Source organism: Eptesicus fuscus, chromosome 10, assembly GCF_027574615.1.
Source record: "Eptesicus fuscus isolate TK198812 chromosome 10, DD_ASM_mEF_20220401, whole genome shotgun sequence".
NCBI classification, from domain to species: domain Eukaryota; kingdom Metazoa; phylum Chordata; class Mammalia; order Chiroptera; family Vespertilionidae; genus Eptesicus; species Eptesicus fuscus.
This window is the reverse complement of record NC_072482.1, coordinates 5,340,692-5,362,500: the sequence shown is the minus strand read 5'-3', so window position 1 is coordinate 5,362,500 and position 21,809 is coordinate 5,340,692. Positions and strand designations below refer to the sequence as shown.

The following is a 21,809-nucleotide window of genomic DNA, read 5'->3' as shown; positions in this document are numbered from 1 at the left end:
GTGTGGGGTGTGGGGGGCTGTGAGGGGCTGTGTGTGTGGGGCTGTGTGTGGGGCTGTGAGGGGCTGTGTGTGGGGGGCTGTGTGTGGGGCTGTGTGGGGCTGTGTGTGGGGGGCTGTGTGTGGGGCTGTAAGGGGCTGTGTGGGGCTGTGTGTGGGGGGCTGTGTGTGGGGCTGTGTGGGGCTGTGTGTGGGGGGCTGTGTGTGGGGCTGTGAGGGGCTGTGTGTGGGGGGCTGTGTGTGGGGCTGTGTGGGGCTGTGTGTGGGGGGCTGTGTGTGGGGCTGTGAGGGGCTGTGTGTGGGGGGCTGTGTGTGGGGCTGTGTGGGGCTGTGTGTGGGGGGCTGTGTGTGGGGCTGTGTGGGGCTGTGTGTGGGGGGCTGTGTGTGGGGCTGTGAGGGGCTGTGTGTGGGGGGCTGTGTGTGGGGCTGTGTGGGGCTGTGTGTGGGGTTGTGGGGGGCTGTGAGGGGCTGTGTGTGGGGGGCTGTGTGTGGGGCTGTGAGGGGCTGTGTGTGGGGGGCTGTGTGTGGGGCTGTGAGGGGCTGTGTGTGGGGGGCTGTGTGTGGGGCTGTAAGGGGCTGTGTGGGGCTGTGTGTGGGGGGCTGTGTGTGGGGCTGTGAGGGGCTGTGTGTGGGGGGCTGTGTGTGGGGCTGTGTGGGGCTGTGTGTGGGGGGCTGTGTGTGGGGCTGTAAGGGGCTGTGTGGGGCTGTGTGTGGGGGGCTGTGTGTGGGGGGCTGTGTGTGGGGCTGTGAGGGGCTGTGTGTGGGGGGCTGTGTGTGGGGCTGTAAGGGGCTGTGTGGGGCTGTGTGTGGGGGGCTGTGTGTGGGGGGCTGTGTGTGGGGCTGTGAGGGGCTGTGTGTGGGGGGCTGTGTGTGGGGCTGTGTGGGGCTGTGTGTGGGGGGCTGTGTGTGGGGGGCTGTGTGTGGGGCTGTGTGGGGCTGTGTGTGGGGGGCTGTGTGTGGGGCTGTGAGGGGCTGTGTGTGGGGGGCTGTGTGTGGGGCTGTGTGGGGCTGTGTGTGGGGTTGTGGGGGGCTGTGAGGGGCTGTGTGTGGGGGGCTGTGTGTGGGGCTGTGAGGGGCTGTGTGTGGGGGGCTGTGTGTGGGGCTGTGAGGGGCTGTGTGTGGGGGGCTGTGTGTGGGGCTGTAAGGGGCTGTGTGGGGCTGTGTGTGGGGGGCTGTGTGTGGGGCTGTGAGGGGCTGTGTGTGGGGGGCTGTGTGTGGGGCTGTGTGGGGCTGTGTGTGGGGGGCTGTGTGTGGGGCTGTAAGGGGCTGTGTGGGGCTGTGTGTGGGGGGCTGTGTGTGGGGGGCTGTGTGTGGGGCTGTGAGGGGCTGTGTGTGGGGGGCTGTGTGTGGGGCTGTAAGGGGCTGTGTGGGGCTGTGTGTGGGGGGCTGTGTGTGGGGGGCTGTGTGTGGGGCTGTGAGGGGCTGTGTGTGGGGGGCTGTGTGTGGGGCTGTGAGGGGCTGTGTGTGGGGTTGTGGGGGGCTGTGAGGGGCTGTGTGTGGGGGGCTGTGTGTGGGGCTGTGAGGGGCTGTGTGTGGGGGGCTGTGTGTGGGGCTGTGAGGGGCTGTGTGTGGGGGGCTGTGTGTGGGGCTGTGTGGGGCTGTGTGTGGGGGGCTGTGTGTGGGGCTGTAAGGGGCTGTGTGGGGCTGTGTGTGGGGGGCTGTGTGTGGGGCTGTGAGGGGCTGTGTGTGGGGTTGTGGGGGGCTGTGAGGGGCTGTGTGTGGGGGGCTGTGTGTGGGGCTGTGAGGGGCTGTGTGTGGGGGGCTGTGTGTGGGGCTGTGTGGGGCTGTGTGTGGGGGGCTGTGTGTGGGGCTGTAAGGGGCTGTGTGGGGCTGTGTGTGGGGGGCTGTGTGTGGGGCTGTGAGGGGCTGTGTGTGGGGGGCTGTGTGTGGGGCTGTGAGGGGCTGTGTGTGGGGCTGTGGGGGGCTGTGTGTGGGGTTGTGGGGGGCTGTGTGGGGGGCTGTGTGGGGGGCTGTGTGTGGGGCTGTGAGGGGCTGTGTGTGGGGGGCTGTGTGTGGGGCTGTGAGGGGCTGTGTGTGGGGGGCTGTGTGTGGGGGGCTGTGTGTGGGGCTGTGAGGGGCTGTGTGTGGGGGGCTGTGTGTGGGGGGCTGTGTGTGGGGCTGTGAGGGGCTGTGTGTGGGGGGCTGTGTGTGGGGCTGTGAGGGGCTGTGTGGGGCTGTGTGTGGGGGGGCTGTGTGTGGGGGGCTGTGTGTGGGGCTGTGAGGGGCTGTGTGTGGGGGGCTGTGTGTGGGGGGGCTGTGTGTGGGGCTGTGAGGGGCTGTGTGTGGGGCTGTGTGTGGGGGGCTGTGTGTGGGGCTGTGAGGGGCTGTGTGTGGGGGGCTGTGTGTGGGGCTGTGAGGGGCTGTGTGTGGGGGGCTGTGTGTGGGGCTGTGAGGGGCTGTGTGTGGGGGGCTGTGTGTGGGGCTGTGAGGGGCTGTGTGTGGGGCTGTGGGGGGCTGTGTGTGGGGTTGTGGGGGGCTGTGTGGGGGGCTGTGTGGGGGGCTGTGTGTGGGGCTGTGAGGGGCTGTGTGTGGGGGGCTGTGTGTGGGGCTGTGTGTGGGGGGCTGTGTGTGGGGCTGTGAGGGGCTGTGTGTGGGGCTGTGGGGGGCTGTGTGGGGGGCTGTGTGGGGGGCTGTGTGTGGGGCTGTGAGGGGCTGTGTGTGGGGGGCTGTGTGTGGGGCTGTGAGGGGCTGTGTGTGGGGCTGTGGGGGGCTGTGTGTGGGGTTGTGAGGGGCTGTGTGTGGGGCTGTGTGGGGCTGTGTGTGGGGGGCTGTGTGTGGGGCTGTGAGGGGCTGTGTGTGGGGGGCTGTGTGTGGGGCTGTGTGGGGCTGTGTGTGGGGGGCTGTGTGTGGGGCTGTGAGGGGCTGTGTGTGGGGGGCTGTGTGTGGGGCTGTGTGGGGCTGTGTGTGGGGGGCTGTGTGTGGGGCTGTGAGGGGCTGTGTGTGGGGGGCTGTGTGTGGGGCTGTGAGGGGCTGTGTGTGGGGGGCTGTGTGTGGGGTTGTGAGGGGCTGTGTGTGGGGCTGTGGGGGGCTGTGTGTGGGGTTGTGGGGGGCTGTGTGGGGGGCTGTGTGGGGGGCTGTGTGTGGGGCTGTGAGGGGCTGTGTGTGGGGGGCTGTGTGTGGGGCTGTGAGGGGCTGTGTGTGGGGGGCTGTGTGTGGGGGGCTGTGTGTGGGGCTGTGAGGGGCTGTGTGTGGAGGGCTGTGTGTGGGGGGCTGTGTGTGGGGCTGTGAGGGGCTGTGTGTGGGGGGCTGTGTGTGGGGCTGTGAGGGGCTGTGTGGGGCTGTGTGTGGGGGGCTGTGTGTGGGGGGCTGTGTGTGGGGCTGTGAGGGGCTGTGTGTGGGGGGCTGTGTGTGGGGGGCTGTGTGTGGGGCTGTGAGGGGCTGTGTGTGGGGGGCTGTGTGTGGGGCTGTGAGGGGCTGTGTGGGGCTGTGTGTGGGGGGCTGTGTGTGGGGGGCTGTGTGTGGGGCTGTGAGGGGCTGTGTGTGGGGGGCTGTGTGTGGGGCTGTGAGGGGCTGTGTGTGGGGCTGTGGGGGGCTGTGTGTGGGGTTGTGGGGGGCTGTGTGGGGGGCTGTGTGGGGGGCTGTGTGTGGGGCTGTGAGGGGCTGTGTGTGGGGGGCTGTGTGTGGGGCTGTGTGTGGGGGGCTGTGTGTGGGGCTGTGAGGGGCTGTGTGTGGGGCTGTGGGGGGCTGTGTGGGGGGCTGTGTGGGGGGCTGTGTGTGGGGCTGTGAGGGGCTGTGTGTGGGGGGCTGTGTGTGGGGCTGTGAGGGGCTGTGTGTGGGGCTGTGGGGGGCTGTGTGTGGGGTTGTGAGGGGCTGTGTGTGGGGCTGTGTGGGGCTGTGTGTGGGGGGCTGTGTGTGGGGCTGTGAGGGGCTGTGTGTGGGGGGCTGTGTGTGGGGCTGTGTGGGGCTGTGTGTGGGGGGCTGTGTGTGGGGCTGTGAGGGGCTGTGTGTGGGGGGCTGTGTGTGGGGCTGTGTGGGGCTGTGTGTGGGGGGCTGTGTGTGGGGCTGTGAGGGGCTGTGTGTGGGGGGCTGTGTGTGGGGCTGTGAGGGGCTGTGTGTGGGGGGCTGTGTGTGGGGCTGTGAGGGGCTGTGTGGGGGGCTGTGTGTGGGGCTGTGTGGGGCTGTGTGTGGGGGGCTGTGTGTGGGGCTGTGAGGGGCTGTGTGGGGCTGTGTGTGGGGGGCTGTGTGTGGGGGGCTGTGTGTGGGGGGCTGTGTGTGTGGGGCTGTGGGGGGCTGTGTGAGGGGCTGTGTGTGGGGCTGTGGGGGGCTGTGTGGGGGGCTGTGTGTGGGGCTGTGGGGGGCTGTGGGGGGCTGTGGGGGGGGTTGTGGGGGGCTGTGTGTGTGGGGGGCTGTGAGGGGGGCTGTGTGGGGCTGTGTGGGGCTGTGTGGGGGTTGTGAGGGGCTGTGTGGAGGGCTGTGTGTGTGGGGCTGTGTGTGGGGGGCTGTGTGGGGCTGTGTGTGGGGGGCTGTGGGGGGCTGTGTGGGGGGCTGTGTATAGGGGGCTGTGGGGGGCTGTGGGGGGGGCTGTGTGGGGGGCTGTGTGTAGGGGGCTGTGGGGGGCTGTGTGGGGGGCTGTGTGTAGGGGGCTGTGGGGGGCTGTGAGGGGGGCTGTGTGGGGCTGTGGGGGGCTGTGTGGGGGTTGTGAGGGGCTGTGTGGGGGGCTGTGTGTGGGGGGCTGTGTGGGGGGCTGTGTGGGGCTGTGTGTGGGGGGCTGTGTGGGGGGCTGTGTGTGGGGGGCTGTGGGGGGCTGTGTGTGGGGGGCTGTGTGGGGGGCTGTGTGTGGGGGGCTGTGTGGGGCTGTGGGGGGCTGTGTGGGGGTTGTGAGGGGCTGTGTGGGGGGCTGTGTGTGGGGGGCTGTGTGGGGGGCTGTGGGGGGCTGTGGGGGGCTGTGGGGGGGGCTGTGTGGGTGCACTGGGGTGGGGCAGGCCGCGCAGGCTGCTGGCTGGAGGGCAGGCACTCACACTGGCTTCATAACCGCAGGACTCGAAGATGAGCTTTTCGGGCCGGTGCTGCCAGCTCTGCACTGGGGCGTAGGGGGCGGCCAGGCTGGGCGGCCGGAGGGTCAGCCTGGCTTCTCGGTGCTCCTCCTGCAGAACACGCGGCGTCACAGGCTGCCTGCCCCCCGCCGGGCAGAGGCGAGGCCTGTCTGTGCAGGGAAAGGCGGCGGCAGGGGCCTCAGCCGCCACTGCTCGGCCGGGAAGGCTCTGGTCTGAGATGGGTCTTCACGGAGGCGGGAAACGGCCACACCACGGCGGGGAAGCACGTGGGGCGTCGCGGGTGTGAAGCGGGGGGAGCGGGAGCCAGCTTCCTGGCCGAGGCCCTGGCTCTGGTCCTGGGGTGGGGACGTCACTGAGGCACCCACAGCCAGGGAGGCACGGGGCGCTGGGGTGAGGCGGGGGCCACTGCGGTCCCGCATGGGCTGATGGGGCCCCTATGGCGGGCAGTGGTGGAAGTCAGGCGGGGAGGGCAAGATTCAGGAAGTATTCACGACCCGCCCCCCCGCCCCCAGCAATGTGCAAAGTCTCTCTGCAACCAGAACTGCCAGACACATCCTTTTAAAGTCTTGTAAAATTCATGGCCAGACGTGGACGTGTGAGGTAAGGCAGGAAAAGGAGTGAGGTCAAAGTTCACCCTGAGCGCGAGGAGGGCACCCCGATCTGGAGGGCAGCTCCGAGGAGCAAAGGCAAAGGGCTGGGGATGCCGGGAGGAGGCCCCCAATGCCAGCCCAGCAGTGCTCAGGCCTGGGCACTGGCCTAGGAGGCCCAGAGGAAGGAGGGGACCCCCCTGCAGCGCCCCCTCCTGCCCCACCTGGATTCTGAAGCGCTCCGCCCGAGAGGGTGCCGCGGGGTCAGGGAGACTGTCCGGCCGCCTTCTGCCCGCGTCCCCAGGAGGCAGCAGCAGGTCAGCGGACCGGGCGGTGCACGAGTCGTTCTGGCTCAGCGGGGACGACGTCTGGGAGAGCAGGTCTTGGCACTGCGGCAGGAGAAGCCCGCGTGAGGCTCCGAGCTGAGGTGGGGCCGAGGCCCAGCTGCGGGCCAGTCCTGGGCTGCTCAGGCCCTCCCCCACCCTGGCAGCGCAGGCGCGGACGGGACAGGACACGGGACAGGACAGGCATGGGCTGGGAGGTGCCAGACCAATGGCTCGCTGGCCCAGCCTGGGCACAGTCAAAGCAACCAACTTCCTGCTGGAGCCGGGAGCCCTGACCCGTCCCGCGCCCCCTGGCCTGGAGCCGCACAGGAAAAGGGGTGCCCCAGGGCTGGGAAGTGCCTTCAAAGATAAATTGTCTGCCACACCCATCGGGGTCTCTGGAGAAACACGCAGCACAGCGGGACCGAGGCCCCCAGAGAACAGGGGTCAGCGCCTCAGCGTCCACAGCGGAGCGCCAGTGGCGGCTCCCCAGGTGCAGGACTGAACAGCACCCCCTTTCTGAGGCGCCGGGAGTGGGCAGCTCAGCCCGAAGGCGGGAGACAGCGTCCTGGACCAGGCTCTCCGCCCCTGCTGCCCAGGAACCTGCCTGCAGACCTGCATTCCAGGCGGTGTCAGGAGCTGCGTGTTTGTTTTCCTGCCTTTCCCAACATGGCACTTCCTACTGACCCTTAGATGGGGGCATGTGATGGACAGAGAACCAGCCCAAACCCTGCCCCACCCCAGCCCCGGGGCAGAGAGGGAGGGTCCTCTGCTGAGGTCCCCGTCTCTGAGATCCCGGGGATTCCCCCAATTGCTAGCACCACAGAGAACACAGCCGCTCCACCCGCCACTCACTCTCAGCTGGGAGAACCTCGGGGGCTTCTGGGGCGGCTCCTCGTAGGGCCTGTCGGCGAGGGAGGCGATGATGCGCTTTCGATGGCCGAGCAGGTGAACCTTTAGGACCTGGGGGGGGGCGGGGGGGGGGGGCGCAGTAGTCAGGTGGTGCTCGGGCCCACGGCGCCCCCCCGGGCAGGCGGCAGCCCAGGGCAGCGGGCAGCACGCCCAGGCGGCTGCACTCACGTTCACCAGCTCCAGCTCCCAGAGGTTCCTCACGGAGTCGATGGAGCTGTAGCCGCTGGACAGGAAGGAGTGGACGTAGTCCTGCAGCCCCAGGGAGTCCAGCCAGGAGGGCACCGACGGGGGGCTGCTCCCCTCGCAGCCCAGGGCCTTCACCTGTGGGGCGAGGGGGCGGGCTGACACCTCGGCCCTCGCGGGCAAGGTCCCGGGTGGAGACCCTGGCCAGCGCACGCAGCCGCAGCAGCGACCACGGCTGGGTAGGTTCGGGGCAGCTTCGGAGACCACGGAGGGGCCTGGTCTCCGGTCTCCCGTCTGGCAACCACCAGCGGTCCGAGTCTGGGCCTGGGAGGTGGCCCTGTTAAGTGAGGTGGGGGAGGCTTTGCAGAAGGCCCCGTGTCTGATGGGGTCACGGACTGACAGGACAAGAGAGCTGTGTCTGTGAAGAGGGCTGGCCTCAGTGCTGGGACTTATACGTGCTTCCCACGCTCTGGGCACATGGAAGGGATGGGGCACTGGACGCGGTCAGCGAGGAGCTCGGCCTAGCAGCCCCTCCCCCAGGGAGACGCCAGGGGTCCGCACAGGCCGGCCTGGTCTCAAGTGATTCAGGAGAGACCCCCGGGGCTCCGGGGCCAGGCCTGTGGGCACCAGGCCGCACAGGGCAGATGCCTGCAGCCCTGCTGAGGCGGGACAGGTCCTCTCAGTCCCTCGCGCTCCGCTGGCTCCTGGGGCCTCTGTTGCCCTCTGGGGCCCTGGGATGAGGGGAGCACCCCGCGTGGTCTGCACGCCCCGAGCCAGCTGGTGTAGGGAGACGCCTGGCTCTGGCAGAGGCCCAGGCTGCAGAGCTCGGGTGGTCACCTTGGGCAGGGCCCGTGCGGCCTGGAGCAGCTTCCGGCGGTGCTGCGGGTCACTGATGCCGATCTCCCGCAGGTCCTGCTCCTCCATCACGTTAGACCCCTGAGAGCAGAAAGGCGAGCGTGAGGGCCTCTGCACTGGCGGCCGGGCCGCCTAGGGTGCCAGGCCAGCTTTTCCTGGCTCCGTGCCACGTCCTCTGTGGCCTCAGGCACCAGGGAGTGGAGACCGGGCCCCCGGGAGGCGTGTGCCCGCCGGAGCAGAGGGAAGCAGCAGCCAGGTCTGCCAGCCGCCCGCTCCCACCGGAGCAGCCACCAGGGGGCTGGGCAGGGGCGTGGCACAGGCCTGGGCCGGAACAGCAGGGCCCTGGGCACACTGCGTGCCCAGGCCGGCCGCACGCCCTCGCCCACTCCGAGCGAATGTGCAGGCTCCATGGCCTTCCAAGGCGAAGGACAGGCAGACAAGCCCAGGTCCCTAACAAACGACTTCGCAGTTTACGGCTGTGACCATCGCCGCAGCCGGGCAGCGGGCGCAGGGCGGGCACCCAAGGAACCAGCCTCACCCGAGGAGAGGAGTCTCAAGGGCCGGGGAGGGGGTCAGAGCCGAGCCCACTGCCCGGTGCTGTGCAGCAGCGAGGAGGTGCTGCGTGACCGGGCGAGGGCTTTACACGGACACCCCGCTGCGTGCCGTGCATCAGGTTCTGTCCTACCCCTCGCTTGCAGATGAGGAAACGGAGGCAGAGAGGGGCCAGAACCCTGCCCGAGCTCACACACCCAGCGCGGAGCTAAGATCGGAGCAGACGGACGAGGCCGCCGCTCTGACCCCATCACGATGGCCTTTTCTCCACAGCCGTGTCCGCCCCAAGACAGGTGTTTTCCGATTACGAAACAGGAAAATTCACGGCTGCCCTGTCCCTCAGCCACAGCGCCCCCCACCTTCCGGGGCGTCACCACTTCCCTGGATGTCCCTCCAGAGCCCAGCTGGGCACACAGGCATGTGCCAGCTTCATTTTCACACAAATGTCATTCTGGTGCCCACCGTTCTGACCACTAGCAGCGCGTGCCGACCGCCTCCGCTCCGGAGGCTGCGCAGTCACCGCTGTGGATTGTGAATTACTAACCGGCTCCCCATTCTGCTTTACACGCAGCGCGGCGGAAGTGGCGCAAGCCCCGTCGGCGGCCCTTCTGGGGTGACATCAAGAGACTGCTGGTCGGGTGTGTCCCCACCCGGCAGATCTGGTTCTGGGGCGGACACTGTGGGGAAGCCGCCCAGCACTTCCCGTCCTGCGGTGAGAGCCTCCCGGGGGAGCCCCGCATCCTTCAGGCCTGTCCATCACGTGTTCTCACAGCAAGCGGAGCCCCGCCCCGTCCCCAGGCTCACACCCGCCAACCCACCTCACAGGAGCTAGTCACCCTTCACAGCCCGGGTGCGGGGTTCGAGCACCAAGCCGAGGCTCCCTCTGCGGCCGCCGCCAGGGGGAATGGCGCTGCGCCTCCCCCAGTAACCCCGCGCCTCTCCTTTCGCGCCATCGATGGGACCAAGGCTGAACGGTCGGGATGCCGTCCACAGGAAGGAGACGAGCCTCTCACGCGTGGGAAGGGAGACGTGTGTCTCCGCGTGTCCTCTCCGCTGTGGGCTCGCTCTGCTCTCAGGCCGGCTGTTAGCTTAGCAACACCTCCTGCTCCAAGGTTCTCAGACAACCTCCCACGTTCTTCCTGCGATTTCACCGTTTCACGTTTACAATTAGATCTTCAGTTTACGTGGCATTCCTTCGGAGGGAAGGTGCATGTTCCCCGGGCAGCAAGCTGTCCGTCGCTGGAAAGGACTCTTCCCACCGGTCTGACGTGTCCTGACGTGTCCTCATTCCTGTGTTTCCTCGCAGGTGAGGGCACAGGTCACAGGCAGCACTGGTGCAGGACGCCCCGTCCTGCCCACGACCTGTGCTTAGACGGCGAGGGCCGAGCACAGCCAGCAGTGGTCCTCAGGCCGCTGGGCTCGGGCAGAGCAGGAGGCCGGGGCCACCACCGCTCTGTGGGGGGACGCGTGAAGAGGCAGGCCGACACGGGTCCTGACACGTCCAGTGCTGTGCCCGCTGGACCGGGCACGCCTGACCACACGGCCCTGTGGCCCTTCTTGGCACGTCTGGCTTAGAAACACCTCCTGCTCCAAGGGTTCCACCACCTGAAGACGTGCCAGTCAGCCTCTGAGCTAGAAATGTCCATGTGTACAAGGAAGCAGGTCCGAGGACGAACAGGACTCGCGCACGGCGAGAGCGCGTGAGCGTCGGCAGAGGGACCACGAGACGCCACCTGCCAGGCCGAGCAGTCCGCCCGGCTGCGCTCCCGCACAGGCGGGCGTGGTGGGCGCAGGGCGGGTGGAAGGTGCGGGCAGCAGCCGGGGTCAGGAGCAGGGACTGTCCAGGGCTGGGGTCAGGCCCCCCAGTGTCTTAAACAAGTGTCCCCCAGAGCACCCCCTTCCTCTACCTCTGGGGGAGGAGCAGTGCTTCCTCCTCTGACTGACAGAAGTCAAGCTCAGTGCTGAGTGGACCCCAGAGGTGGACGAGGGAGGCCTGCCCAGGCCGCAGTGAGGGACAAACGGTCAGGACGCGGCCCGGCCTCCGCGTCTGGGGCCTGGAGCAGGCTGACCGGGGGAGGCCAGCGGCCCGAGGGACCCGTGAAGGGCAGGGCGCACTGCTCTGCGGAGTGAACGCCCTGCGCACCGCGCACGGTCACTACAGGGGCCCTGCCCGACAGGCGCCCACTAGAGCAGGGCCTGCGTGGCCGCGCAGCCCGACCCCCTGAACGCCTTCTCCTCCCCACCAGCAGCTTCCTGGGCTCCAGCAGGCGCCGAGTGGCAGCCTGCACAGCGGCTCGCCGGCCCGGAGCCCTGGGCACAGCGCAGCGGGTGTAGGGGCAGAGGGGGTCTGCAGCCAGGGCAGGGTCTGGGCAGGGGGCACCCCGGGTGGGACAGGGCTCCCGGGAAGGGAAGGAGCACAGGGGCAGGAACTGCCTCTGGGAGGCCTGGCTCCAGGCCGAGGGAGGGTACGGCAGGGCCCAGCCCGCTTCCGAGCTCTGCCTCCAGGGCTCTGATCACCGAGTCCTCTTGGCCACAGGATTTAGGAGAAGGAAAGGTCCTTCACATCTTGAAAGGCATCTCTCACTTGTTAATATTTTGCTGGGAACTTCTTTAACTGCTGGACTGTCTCTAAAACCAGTGGAGCAGGACTGGGGGCGGGGGGGGGGGGGGGCGCTGGCACACTGCGTGGACCCCTGTGCCAGCGAAAGCAGGCCGAGGACCTGCGGAGGCTCCCAGGCTGCTGCGGGCAGAAACCTCATTCCCAACGGTGCCCTCCGCGCCTACGGCGGTGCCTGGCCCTTCGTCTGCTCAGTGAGCGTCTGCGAGTGACCAGGACACGTACGGCTGGGAGGGAACTGATAAAAAACCAGGAAGAGGCTGACCAGCCGGAGCCAATGCGCTGACTCAGTCTGGGACCAGGTCTGGGACGAGGTCTGGGGCTGGGTGGGAAGGGGAGCCCCAGGGGTCTGGGCTCGAGGAGGGGTGGAGGGGGGTTCAACATACTTGTGGTGAGAGGGCAGAGAGGTGGGTTGACGGCTCCCCTGGGGGAGCATGGGTGGCACCAGGCTGGCGGGGGCCTGTGAGGCTGCGAGGGTGCGGGCAGGGCAGGGGGCTGTCCCGGGCTCTGCTGGAGGCGGGGAAGGTCCATCCTGGGAGGGACTTGTCTGAGGCCACAGCCTGTCCCTGAGCTGCCTCTCCCCAGCCTACCCGAGGAGACCCAAAGCGGGACTTCACCCCGAAGCCTGGGACTTGTTTCCGGCACAGAGGGCTCGGCAGCCCCTCGGCAGAAGGTGCCAGTGAGGGGAGGGGCTGGGCCGTCCCCGGGTGAACTGGAGGCGCCTGGGAAGCCAATCTACAGGAGCCCACGCCATGCCTGCGGGCGAGGGCGGCAGAGGCTCCTGATGAGCCCAGGGCTGAGACCTACAGCCAAGGACACTGCAGCCCCTCCTCGAGGAAGGGGAGCCCTCAGCTTGGAGGTGCTGGGCAACCCTGGCACCAGGTCTGGGGCCCGACTCCTTGGGGGCTGGCCCAGCCTGCCCCTCCTCCGACCAGCTAGGGCCCTGGGACCCAGTGGGGGCTGTGGGATACGTGCCTGAAGCCCCACTCTCCACCCCCAGCTCGCTCAAACGCAGCCTTGGAAGAGCAATCGGAGCAAAGGGCAGGCCCACAGGGGCAGGGGAGCAGCAAGGTGGGGGTGGGGCACAGCTGTCTAGGGTGCGAGCCCCAGAGCCTGCCCCTCCCCCGCCCGGCCCGCCCCAGGGTGTGTGTGTGTTGGCACAGCCCCAGCCTGCAGTGGAGGGAGCCAGAGTGTCCAGTGGAGGCTGAAGTCTGGGAGCCCAGGTACTGGAGCGAAGGTGTTCATCGCAGCGACTCATAGAGGGCAGTTAAATGGAGGGAAGTGTGTGCCTGCAACACACTGGTACATGACAAAGCAGGCTCTCCACTCCGCCTGCCCATGCCCAGCAGCAGCCCCCAGATCTGCCCCAGACTGACTCCTCCAAGGAGGGGGGAGGCGATCACCTCCCAGAAATGGCTTCCAGACTTCCCACTCAGCCCGCCCTCCAGCCTCATTTCCATATTCAGTGAGGCCTCTCCCTTCGGACAATGGCGGTCCTTTGTCCGGCCATCAGCCACAAAGCCAGGCTGAGCCTCCTCTCTTGGGGGAGAAGGAATGTGACAGAGCTACTGGCCTGGCCTGATTTCTCTGGGGGGAGGGGGCCTGGTCCTGGTGCTTCTCCTGCACCCCCACTCCCCAGTCCCTCTGGGTCTCAGGAGCAGGGACAGTGGGAAGAGATGCTCCAGACAGAGGGTGCCCTGAATTGGAAGAAGGGTGTGTGATGGGGTGGGGTGGGGGGCTCAACTGGGATTCGCCTGAAAAGTGCAAATTAGGAATCAAGGGTAGGGAGGGTGGGAGGCTGAGGGAGGAGCCTGTCTGAGTGAGCGAACAGTCCTCAGGTCCATTGCTGCACTGGTTTGTGGGGCTGGCGCTGCTCCCAGGAGAGGAGCAGCTAACGTTCATCTATATATATAAAACCCTAATATGCAAATAGACCAAACGGCGGAACAACCAAACAACCAGTCACTATGAAGTGCATTGACCACCAGGGGGCGCATGTGGAACATGGTGGGCGTCGGGACCATGGCGGGATGGTAGAGCAGGTGAGCAGGGGTGCCTGACCAAGGTGGGGCGCTGGTCACTGTCATTGGGGCGAGCCTCTGGTGGTTACCGAAAATTCTTTGCTCCTGCACACCACAGTCCCGCTGGGCACTCACACCCACTGCCGGTGCCAGAGCCACTGCTCGCACCTGTTGCCAGCACCTGGCGCCAACCCCAACTGCTCGGCACTGTCAGCAGGTGTGAGCAGTGGCTGCCGGCCCCGATCGCCACTCAGGGCTTCTCCACCTCCCCCTGCTCCAGAGGGGCGATCGGGGCAGCAGCCACTGCTCGCACCCACTGACAGCACTGGCCCCGTTCACACTCACTGCTGGCGCTGGCCCCAATTGCTCCACGCCATCAGCAGGTGTGAGTGGGGTCGGCGCCATCAGCGTGAGGGAGCGGTGGCAGACAGGGGACTGTGGGCTGTGGCGGGAGGGGATGGGCTGGGACGCGGAGGATGGGCCGAGACCTGCCCCTATGCCCACTGCAGCCTCACGCCCACAGTTCCTCTCAAGGTGCACGAATTTGTGCACTAGGCACCTAGTCTATACCAGGTGTACCAGTTAATAATGCGGATTTTGTAATCAAAGAAAACACAATAATTTAAAGAGAAACATCAAAAGTGCTTTATTCAAAGTAATGTCCATTGCTAACTACACATTTCCCCCATCTTTCAGGTACCGTATTTTCCGGCGTATAAGACGACTGGGCGTATAAGATGACCCCCAACTTTTCCAGTTAAAATAGAGTTTGGGATATACCTGCCCTATAAGATGACACCTGGCGTATAAGACGACCCCCGACTTTTGCGAAGATTTTCCTGGGTTAAAAAGTTGTCTTATATGCTGGAAAATACGGTAATTGGCAGATACCGTACCAATAGAACTTTTCTTGTTTTGAGGCAAACTATTCAGAGACCCAATTTCCACTTCTTCGTACGTTTTGAAGTGCTGCTCAGAAAGTGCATGTGCCATCGATCAGAACAAGTGGTAATCTGAAGGAGCAAGGTCTGGTGAATACAGCGGATGGGTTAATACTTTCCAGGCAAGATCTTTTAACGTGCCTTTAACTGGTTTTGAAGTGTGTGATGCTGCGTTATTATGAAGCAAAATTACATTGCAGTGTCTTCTGGCCCATTTTGGTCATTTTGCGATCAAAGTGTGGTTCAAATTAATTATTTGTTGTCAGTAGTGATCAGTATTAACAGTTTCACCTGGTTTTAGAAGTTCATAATACACCACACCTTCCTGATCCCACCAAATGCAGAGCATTGTCTTCTTTCCAAAGCGATTTGGCCTTGCAGTCGATGTTGATGGTTGACCTGGATCAACCCATGATTTTGTGCATTTGGGATTCTCAAAATAAATCCACTTTTCATCGCCAGTCACAATTCGATGCAAAAAAGACTCTCTTTCCTGCCATTGAAGCCACATTTTACTGATGACTTTTCTGTTTTCCATTTGTCTTTCGTTCAGTTGATGTAGCACCCATTTTCCTTCCTTTAAAATCTTTCCCATTGCTTGTAAATGATCGGAAATTGTTTGCTGAGCAACGTTTAATCTTTCTGCAAGTTGTTTTTGAGTTTGACACACATCTTCATCCAATAATGCTTGTAATAGTTGGTCTTCAAACTTTTTCGGTTGACCTGGAAGTTCTTTGTCTTTCACATCGAAATCATCACTTTTAAAGCATTTAAACCAGCGTTCACAAGTATCTTGAGATGAAGCACGTTCACCATAAGCTTCCCGAAGTACACGATAACTTTCAGCAGCACTTTTCTTCAAAATAAAGTAATGAATTAAAACTTCGGGCAAATGCTCTTTTTTTTGGCACGAAATCCGACATTTTTTAAGTGTAAAAATATCTATGATGTTAACACCTTCAGAAAATTTGACATCAAGTTTTGAAGCTTGTTGTCAATACAACAAAACAGCATACATATCAAATCACATATATATATCAACATATGTGTAACTCCATCTACTGAAAAAAATCCGCATTATTAACCAGTACACCTGGTATATATAAAAGGCTTATATGCAAAGTGTCCCCTTGGGAGTTTGACCAGGAGTTCGCTCACTCGCTATGACACGCACTGACCACCAGGGGGTGGCGCAGAACAAAGGAAGGCCCCGCTGGCAGCCAGAAGGCCCCGATCGCCAGCCAGGCCTAGGGACCCTACCCGTGCATGAATTTCGTGCACCAGGCGTCTAGTCTATAATAATAAAAGTGTAATATGCTAATTAGACCAGATGTCCTTCTGGATGACCTTCTGGACAAAGCTGGGGCTGCGAGGGCTGAGGCAGAGGTGGCCGCAGGCCAAGGCAGTGGCCGAGCCTCTTGCATGAATTTCGTGCATCAGTCCTCTAGTTAACAAATAAAAATAGCTCAGTCTTTGAGAGGCCAGGTGGCTCCTTCTGGGCCAAGGTGAGATCCCCTCCCAAGATCTCCCCCCACCCCCCGCGCACACACACACACACACACACACACACACACAGAACCTGTGTGCTGAGGAAGTAACAGAGCTTCCTGGAGCCTGGCTGGTTCAATGGGACATTTACGTTGTCTCTGACTTCAAGAATGTGGTGGATTTGCCCTGGCCGGGTAGCTCAGTTGGTTAGAGTGTCATCCCGATATGCCAAGATTTCAGGTTCAATCTCCGTCAGGATACATACAAGAATCAACCAATGAATGCAAATCTCTTTCTCTCCCCTTACTCTCTCATTAAAAATCAGTAATTTTTTTAAAATGTGGATTTCCACTGGGCCCTGTCTTTATCTCTTCCCCACATTAAAACAATTTTTTTTTCTGAGTAGAAAAATTTGAAAATTAGTCAAGCACAAAGAGAAATGTAAAATCCACCCCTGACTCCACCACCTCAGGGAGTTTGCAGGGTTACCCTTAGGGTGTATTTTTCTAAGTGAATTTATATATTTTTAAAAGTAAGATTGGGGTCACTTCTACCATTTTGGTGTATTTTTCTAAGCTTTTATTTTTTTAAATTTTAGCAAAATTGGGGTTGTAGTATATATATTGTTTTTTAACCTGCTTTTGTCACATACCAATGCACGTACACACTTCCCTACGTTTCTCTGGGGGAGGGGACGCTGGAGTAGCCGCGGTGAGTACTCTCTCCAGTACCTGGGCCCAGACTTCAGCCGCCACTGCACATCTGGCTCCTCCATCGCAGGCAGTCCCCAGGCCACACTACTGGCCACAGGGACACAGAACAGGAGCCTGGTCTAAGCCAGCATCACCGTCCCAGGGTGGGGCTGAACCAACCACACACGCACCCTGGGGGCAGGCCAGGTGGGAGGGGTGAGCGCACCTGCCTCCCAGTGCAGACCCTGGCCCCCAACCCAGGGAGCCCGGGGTGTGAGGGAGGCGCAGGGAGAGGAGGGGCGGCAGGGCTGTGGCCCAGGAGTCTTAGCGAGAAGGCTTCCGTGTGGCAGCTACTACACAGGCAGCTGCGTTACAAGGAATAAGAACCATTTACATCAGAACTGGTTCAAATCCCGACTTCGCTGCTCAAGGTTGGTACAAGCCAGAACCTGGTGGACAGACACACCCAACTGCCGGGCAGGGTTGACTGAGGACCTCCGTGGTGCCGAGCAGGGAGCTGCTGGCAGGATGGTGCCCTGGGCTCTGCGTTCACTGCTCACCGCTGCCTGGCAGCTGACCTGTGCCTGCCCTGGCTGACACCCTCCTGCTCACCACCCTCACACCTTGGCCCACGCCCCTTACTCTCCCAACGCCCCCCACCCCCCAGCCCAGTTCTCACATGGAAGGAGAGACCTTGATGGTGACCGAGAGCAGCTAGTTCCAAGGTCACAGGTCCCCAGCTCCTGCAGCCGGGGGCCCGCCCACCTGTCCCTTCACGAGGTGCTCAGGTGCTAGGGACTCTTCCCGTTTCAGGAAGCAGCGCCTCATGGCCTGGTCCTCCCAAGCAGGTCCCTGGGCCCCATTCTCTGCACCAGGCACAGCATCCGTCCACCCACCTGCTGCCCATCCCCCCAACATTTGCCTTTCTGAGGCCTTATTTGAGGTCCAGGTGCCATAGTCACCCAATCAACAGTGTAGATTAGCTAGGCCCAAGTCCGTCTGGGGTCAAAGGGCTTGATCCCAAGACCACCCAAAGCACCTGACCCGCTGGATCCGAGGACGCCGACTGCTTCCTGCAGGGAACGGCTGCTGCCGGCCTCAGTGCAGGGAAAACGCACCTACCGCCTCCCGTTCTCAGTCACGGTCACCACAGGTAACAACGGGCCCCCCAGACCTCATGCCCCCATGAAGTAAGCCGCCAAATGCGGTCCCAGGGGACAGAGGAACAGGGAGGCCGAGCGCCCGGCCCCAAGTCAGAGGGACCTGGGAAAGCCTGTCTCCTGACTCCGGGCCAGCTCTCTGCCAGGAAGGGGGACCGTGAGCTTTCTGTCCTGCTTCCCTGTCCGGTTTACTGAACGGCGGCCTCAGCAGGCGGCCTCGGCCCGAGCTTCCTCCGAGTGGCAGCGACAGAGTTAGAGACAGAATGCTGGGGGCCGGCTGTACTTGTAAGAAACGTTCATCGAGCTCCGTTAACCGGGATCGTTTCCGGGAGCTCACCTGGAAATGCAGCCCATCTCCCTCAGCAGGGAGCCGCCTGTATCACGGGAAGATGGACAGCCTCCTGCAGAAACAGAGCCTCGGCCCGTGAAGACCCCCAGCCCTTTGCATACCACTACGTCCCGTGAAGACCCCCAGCCTTTGCTTAACCGAAGGCCTTTGCACATCTCTAGCCCTGCAAACTGCCCGTTGGGCCTACCCTTTGCCTACTTCCCAGGTAATCTTTGCCCCCCTCACCCAATATAAACAGCTGGCTTATGGAGGGGTGGGGTGCAGAGCAGATCTTTGTGGGTGACCTGCTGCTCTCCATCCAGCCGGCAGGATTGGAATAAACGCTCATATATGATTCCACCTGTTGCTGCTGAAACGGCTCACGTAGTGACAGGCAGCGTGGACCCTCGATTGTCCGGTTACCGGAGGCAGGAGCTCCTGCGCCATGGCGTGCGGCGGGGCAGATGCAGGTCTAGAGGGGCAGGGGGGGCCCCGAGCCAGTGCCAGGAGCTCACGGGGGACTGACTCGTTGTGCTCCGTCTCCAGCCCTCTGCAGAAGGCGCCCAGCACACAGTGGGTGGACGCGGTGGTCTGCCTGACCCAGGCGGCACCCGCGGGTGACTGCTAACCTACCCCTGGCAACCCACTGAGCACGAGGCCGACACAGCTCCCTCCTGAGAAAGGGGGGCATGGGGCCTGCAGAGGGGGCGAGGGCACCTCTGGGCTGGGAGACCTGGCTTCCAGTCACAGTCAGCTGCCTGCTTGAGGGACAACCTTGGGGAAATTACTTAATTCCTGAGTCCTGAATGGGACCCCAGGAGTCCACAGATGGGCTGCAGGGATGCCCTTGGACCCTGAACCCTAACTGACACTTGGCGTGTCAGCAGGTCTGTACCTTAGAGAGACACGGCCCTGCCTTGCCCTGCCCTCTGGGTTCTCAAGTGAAGTGGCCACAGAGATGCCAGGACAGGACCTCTGCCGCGCTCACGCCGAGATGCCAGCGCCCGGAAGCTGCGTTCCAGGACCTGTTGCATCCAATCCCATCTTCAAGTCAGTTAGTTAACAGACTTGAGGCTGGCGCTCGGATGCCCCCCCTGTGGGGGCTGGAGGCCGGGACGGTGCCAGGCGGACACAGCTGCCGCTGCCATGGCCTCTGCCCCTGCCGTCACCCTGAGCAACCCCGGGGCCGGCGGAGGGGAGCAACGTGCTGGAAGAGCCCACGGTGCGCACGACAGAGACGGGGAAGCAGCTGCTGCGCACCAGCCCCGGGACACCCATCGTTAAGTCCCTAAGTGACCACAGAGCCGAGTTGGTCCGGAGGCAGGACCACGCTGCCTGAGGGGCCTCTCAAAGCCCAGCTCCCTGAGCTCCGGACACTCCGAGAACGCCTCTGGGCCCTGCACAGGCAGACCACCTGCGGAGTCACCTGGGGTGCGGCGGGGAGGAAGGGGCAGGTCGGGGGAGAAGCGGAGGCAGGGCGTGGGGACTGCAGTGCGGGCAGCACCTCCCCTTGAAGCCTGGGAGGGAGGAGGGCGAGGAGGTGCCACCTGCAATCCACCACCGCCCCGGGTCTCCTCCCCCTGCGCCTGGCACTTCCCACTTACAGGGCGCTCAGCACTGGCCCGGCTGCTGTTTCACTGCCTTATGTGCCTGCGCTCCCAGCTGGACGGTCACTTGGGGCACCTACGCTACTTGCTCTTCCAGTTTCAGACCCATTCACTGCGGAGAACGCAGGAATCCCCTACACCCCAAAGAAGAAGCCGGTGCCCCCGAGACAACCCCTGCACGCGGGTCCCGGTGCGTACGGATATCCGTGTCTCAGACTCTTCCTCAGCTCCGAGGTGAACGTTTTCCCACATCAGACACTATTCAAAAGCACGTTTTTAATGTCCACATAGTGCCCCAGGAATAGGGACACCGTCACTCAGTCAACACCTCCACCAAGTCCCAGGTACGGAGACCCGCGTGCTTGGGGCTGCAGACTTGCCGCCACCAATGGCCTCCTCCCTGCTCACAGGAAAGCCCATTGCCGGTGGGCAAGACCTGTGGTGAGCCAGAGTGGTGCCAGACCCGGCTCAGCCTGGCGCACCTGGAGGCCCACTGCCCTGCTGACCCTGACCCTGACCCCACCCCCTGCCAATCAAAGGCCCTTTCTGCCTGCAGGCAAGAGAGTGCGGACACAGGTCCAGCTGCAGTGCTCGCCGGTCTAGCCCATCCAGCACCTCACAGGAGGAGCAGCCAAGAGAAAGAGGATGAGGAGATGAGCCAGGACCGATCCTCACTTTTCTAAAGCTCCACCTGGGACAGAAGCCACGAGGAGACACACTTTTGCTCAATATGGAGCATGCTCTAAGCCAGCCTCGCGATGGAAAACACGAATGGGATACTACCATGTCTGGGGGTGAGCCCCGTCCCTGGAACACACATGGCAAGGATAGAGCGATGACTAGACCACATGTTGAGTCCCTTCCACCTGAGAGGGGCTGCATGACACCCACAGATGCCCTGTATTCCTCCCACAACAAACCTGTGGGAGCCTGTCAGGGGAAACCCCACAGCAGTGCCTCGTCTGTGAAACACCCTGTTTCCAGATGTTCTCACTACAGCTGGAGCCCGGCTTCCTGGGAGCCCCGTGAGCAATTTGTAGGCGAGTCTCCAGGGCATTTCAGAACCAAGGGCGACAACGGCAGCATTGAAACCCACACGGGGACGCAGCACTGCCAGCGCGACAGACGTTACACCATATGCAATGTTTCTAAACAAACAGGGCCCTGCGCGTGTGTTTTGGTCCTCGTTTTTCTGGTTGCTAAAACTTAATTAGCCTCACAACCCATCTGGCAATTTACATGCAATTACCCAGGCTGCTTTGCAAGGCCACCCAGGCCACTCCGGTGCCTGAAGTCATGCGCCAGTTCGGGCGTCCTGTGCAGACCCCGCGGAACCCAGAGCAGCGAGAGGAGCAGCCTGCACCCGGGGCCACAGGAGGGCCTGACGGGCCTGGAAAAGGGAGCTGCTGGCCTCCCTCGCTGAGGGCCCTTCCCCAGTGGGGACAGACGCCTCTGACAGGCCCTGCGTCCTGAGTGGACCTCTGGCCCGGGGCCAGGCTACCCGGATGCCGCACTGCTTCTTGCTGGTCGGGCACAGGGAAGGCAGGGAAGCGGTATTAATGGTGCCCTGATATTCGAGGGTTGGGAACCTTACCCTTTCCAAAATTAGCAGGAGGAGCGAGAAGTCAAGAGCTCAGCCCCTAAAACACTGAAGCACAGGGAGGGGACACGTGATGTCCCGGCCCCCTCCCTCGCCCGTCTGAGCAAAGGGTGTGCCAGAGGGAAGGCCCCTCTCCACTCGGTGCCTGGGGCTCCCATCCCCTCACCGGCTGAACCCCGCCTCCATTCTGGGTTTGTCAGCCTTCCCCAAGGGATGCTGGCGTGTCAGGGGTTAGGTTACAAGAACCATAAATATACTGTTTAACTTCAAAAAAAATTGTCACCCAAGCCGGTTTGGCTCAGTGGATAGAGCATCGGCCTGCAGACTGAAGGGTCCCAGGTTCAATTCTGTCCAGAGCACGTGCCTAGGTTTCAGGCTCGATCCCCAATGTGGGGCCTGCAGGAGGCAGCCAATCAATGATTCTCTCTCATCATTGATGTTTCTATCTCTCTCTCCCTCTCCCTTCCTCTCTGAAATCAGTAAAAATATATTTTTTAAAAACTGTCATTTTAAAACCTAACGTTTTTTAAAGCTAAGGACTAACAGTCTGGCCCTAGATGGGCTTTGGAAGGTGGCTTTGCAGATGTCAGCCTGCCCTGGAGATGATGGCCCAGGTCAGGGGAGCTGCCCTGGAGGTGAACGGCCAGGTCAGGGGAGCTGCCCTGGAGGTGAACGGCCAGGTCAGGGGAGCTGCCCTGGAGGTGAACGGCCAGGTCAGGGGAGCTGCCCTGGCCAGGCCCCTCCTGGGAGCCCAGGCCTGCGCCCTGGAGAGCAGAGCAGGGGCACTCGGGCTGACTCTGACCACCGTCGCCCAGCCAGGGCACGGAGGGAGGTGGTGCCAGTGGGGATCTGCTTCTGAGAGAAAAGGCCGCTCAATGCCACGTCAGGACTGCGTTCCCGGACTGTGAGAGCAGGCGGCAGGCCTGCCCGGGCACAGGGAGGGGCGGGCAGG

General features: G+C 63.1%; 1 protein-coding gene across 5 annotated transcripts in view; it reads right to left on the bottom strand.

Moving 5' to 3' along the window:
• The window catches only part of ANKS1A (ankyrin repeat and sterile alpha motif domain containing 1A), a 182,794-nt gene that overhangs the window by 5,991 nt on the left and 154,994 nt on the right, over positions 1–21,809 (bottom strand). For all 5 annotated transcript variants that reach the window (XM_028161275.2, XM_028161274.2, XM_028161278.2 and 2 more), the window contains 5 exons: positions 7,834–7,932; positions 6,982–7,134; positions 6,757–6,864; positions 5,803–5,967; positions 4,956–5,081 (listed from right to left, as the gene is read on the bottom strand). In XM_028161275.2, coding sequence (XP_028017076.2) covers positions 4,956–5,081; positions 5,803–5,967; positions 6,757–6,864; positions 6,982–7,134; positions 7,834–7,932 — 651 coding nt within the window. The remainder of the gene's footprint in view (positions 1–4,955; positions 5,082–5,802; positions 5,968–6,756; positions 6,865–6,981; positions 7,135–7,833; positions 7,933–21,809) is intronic.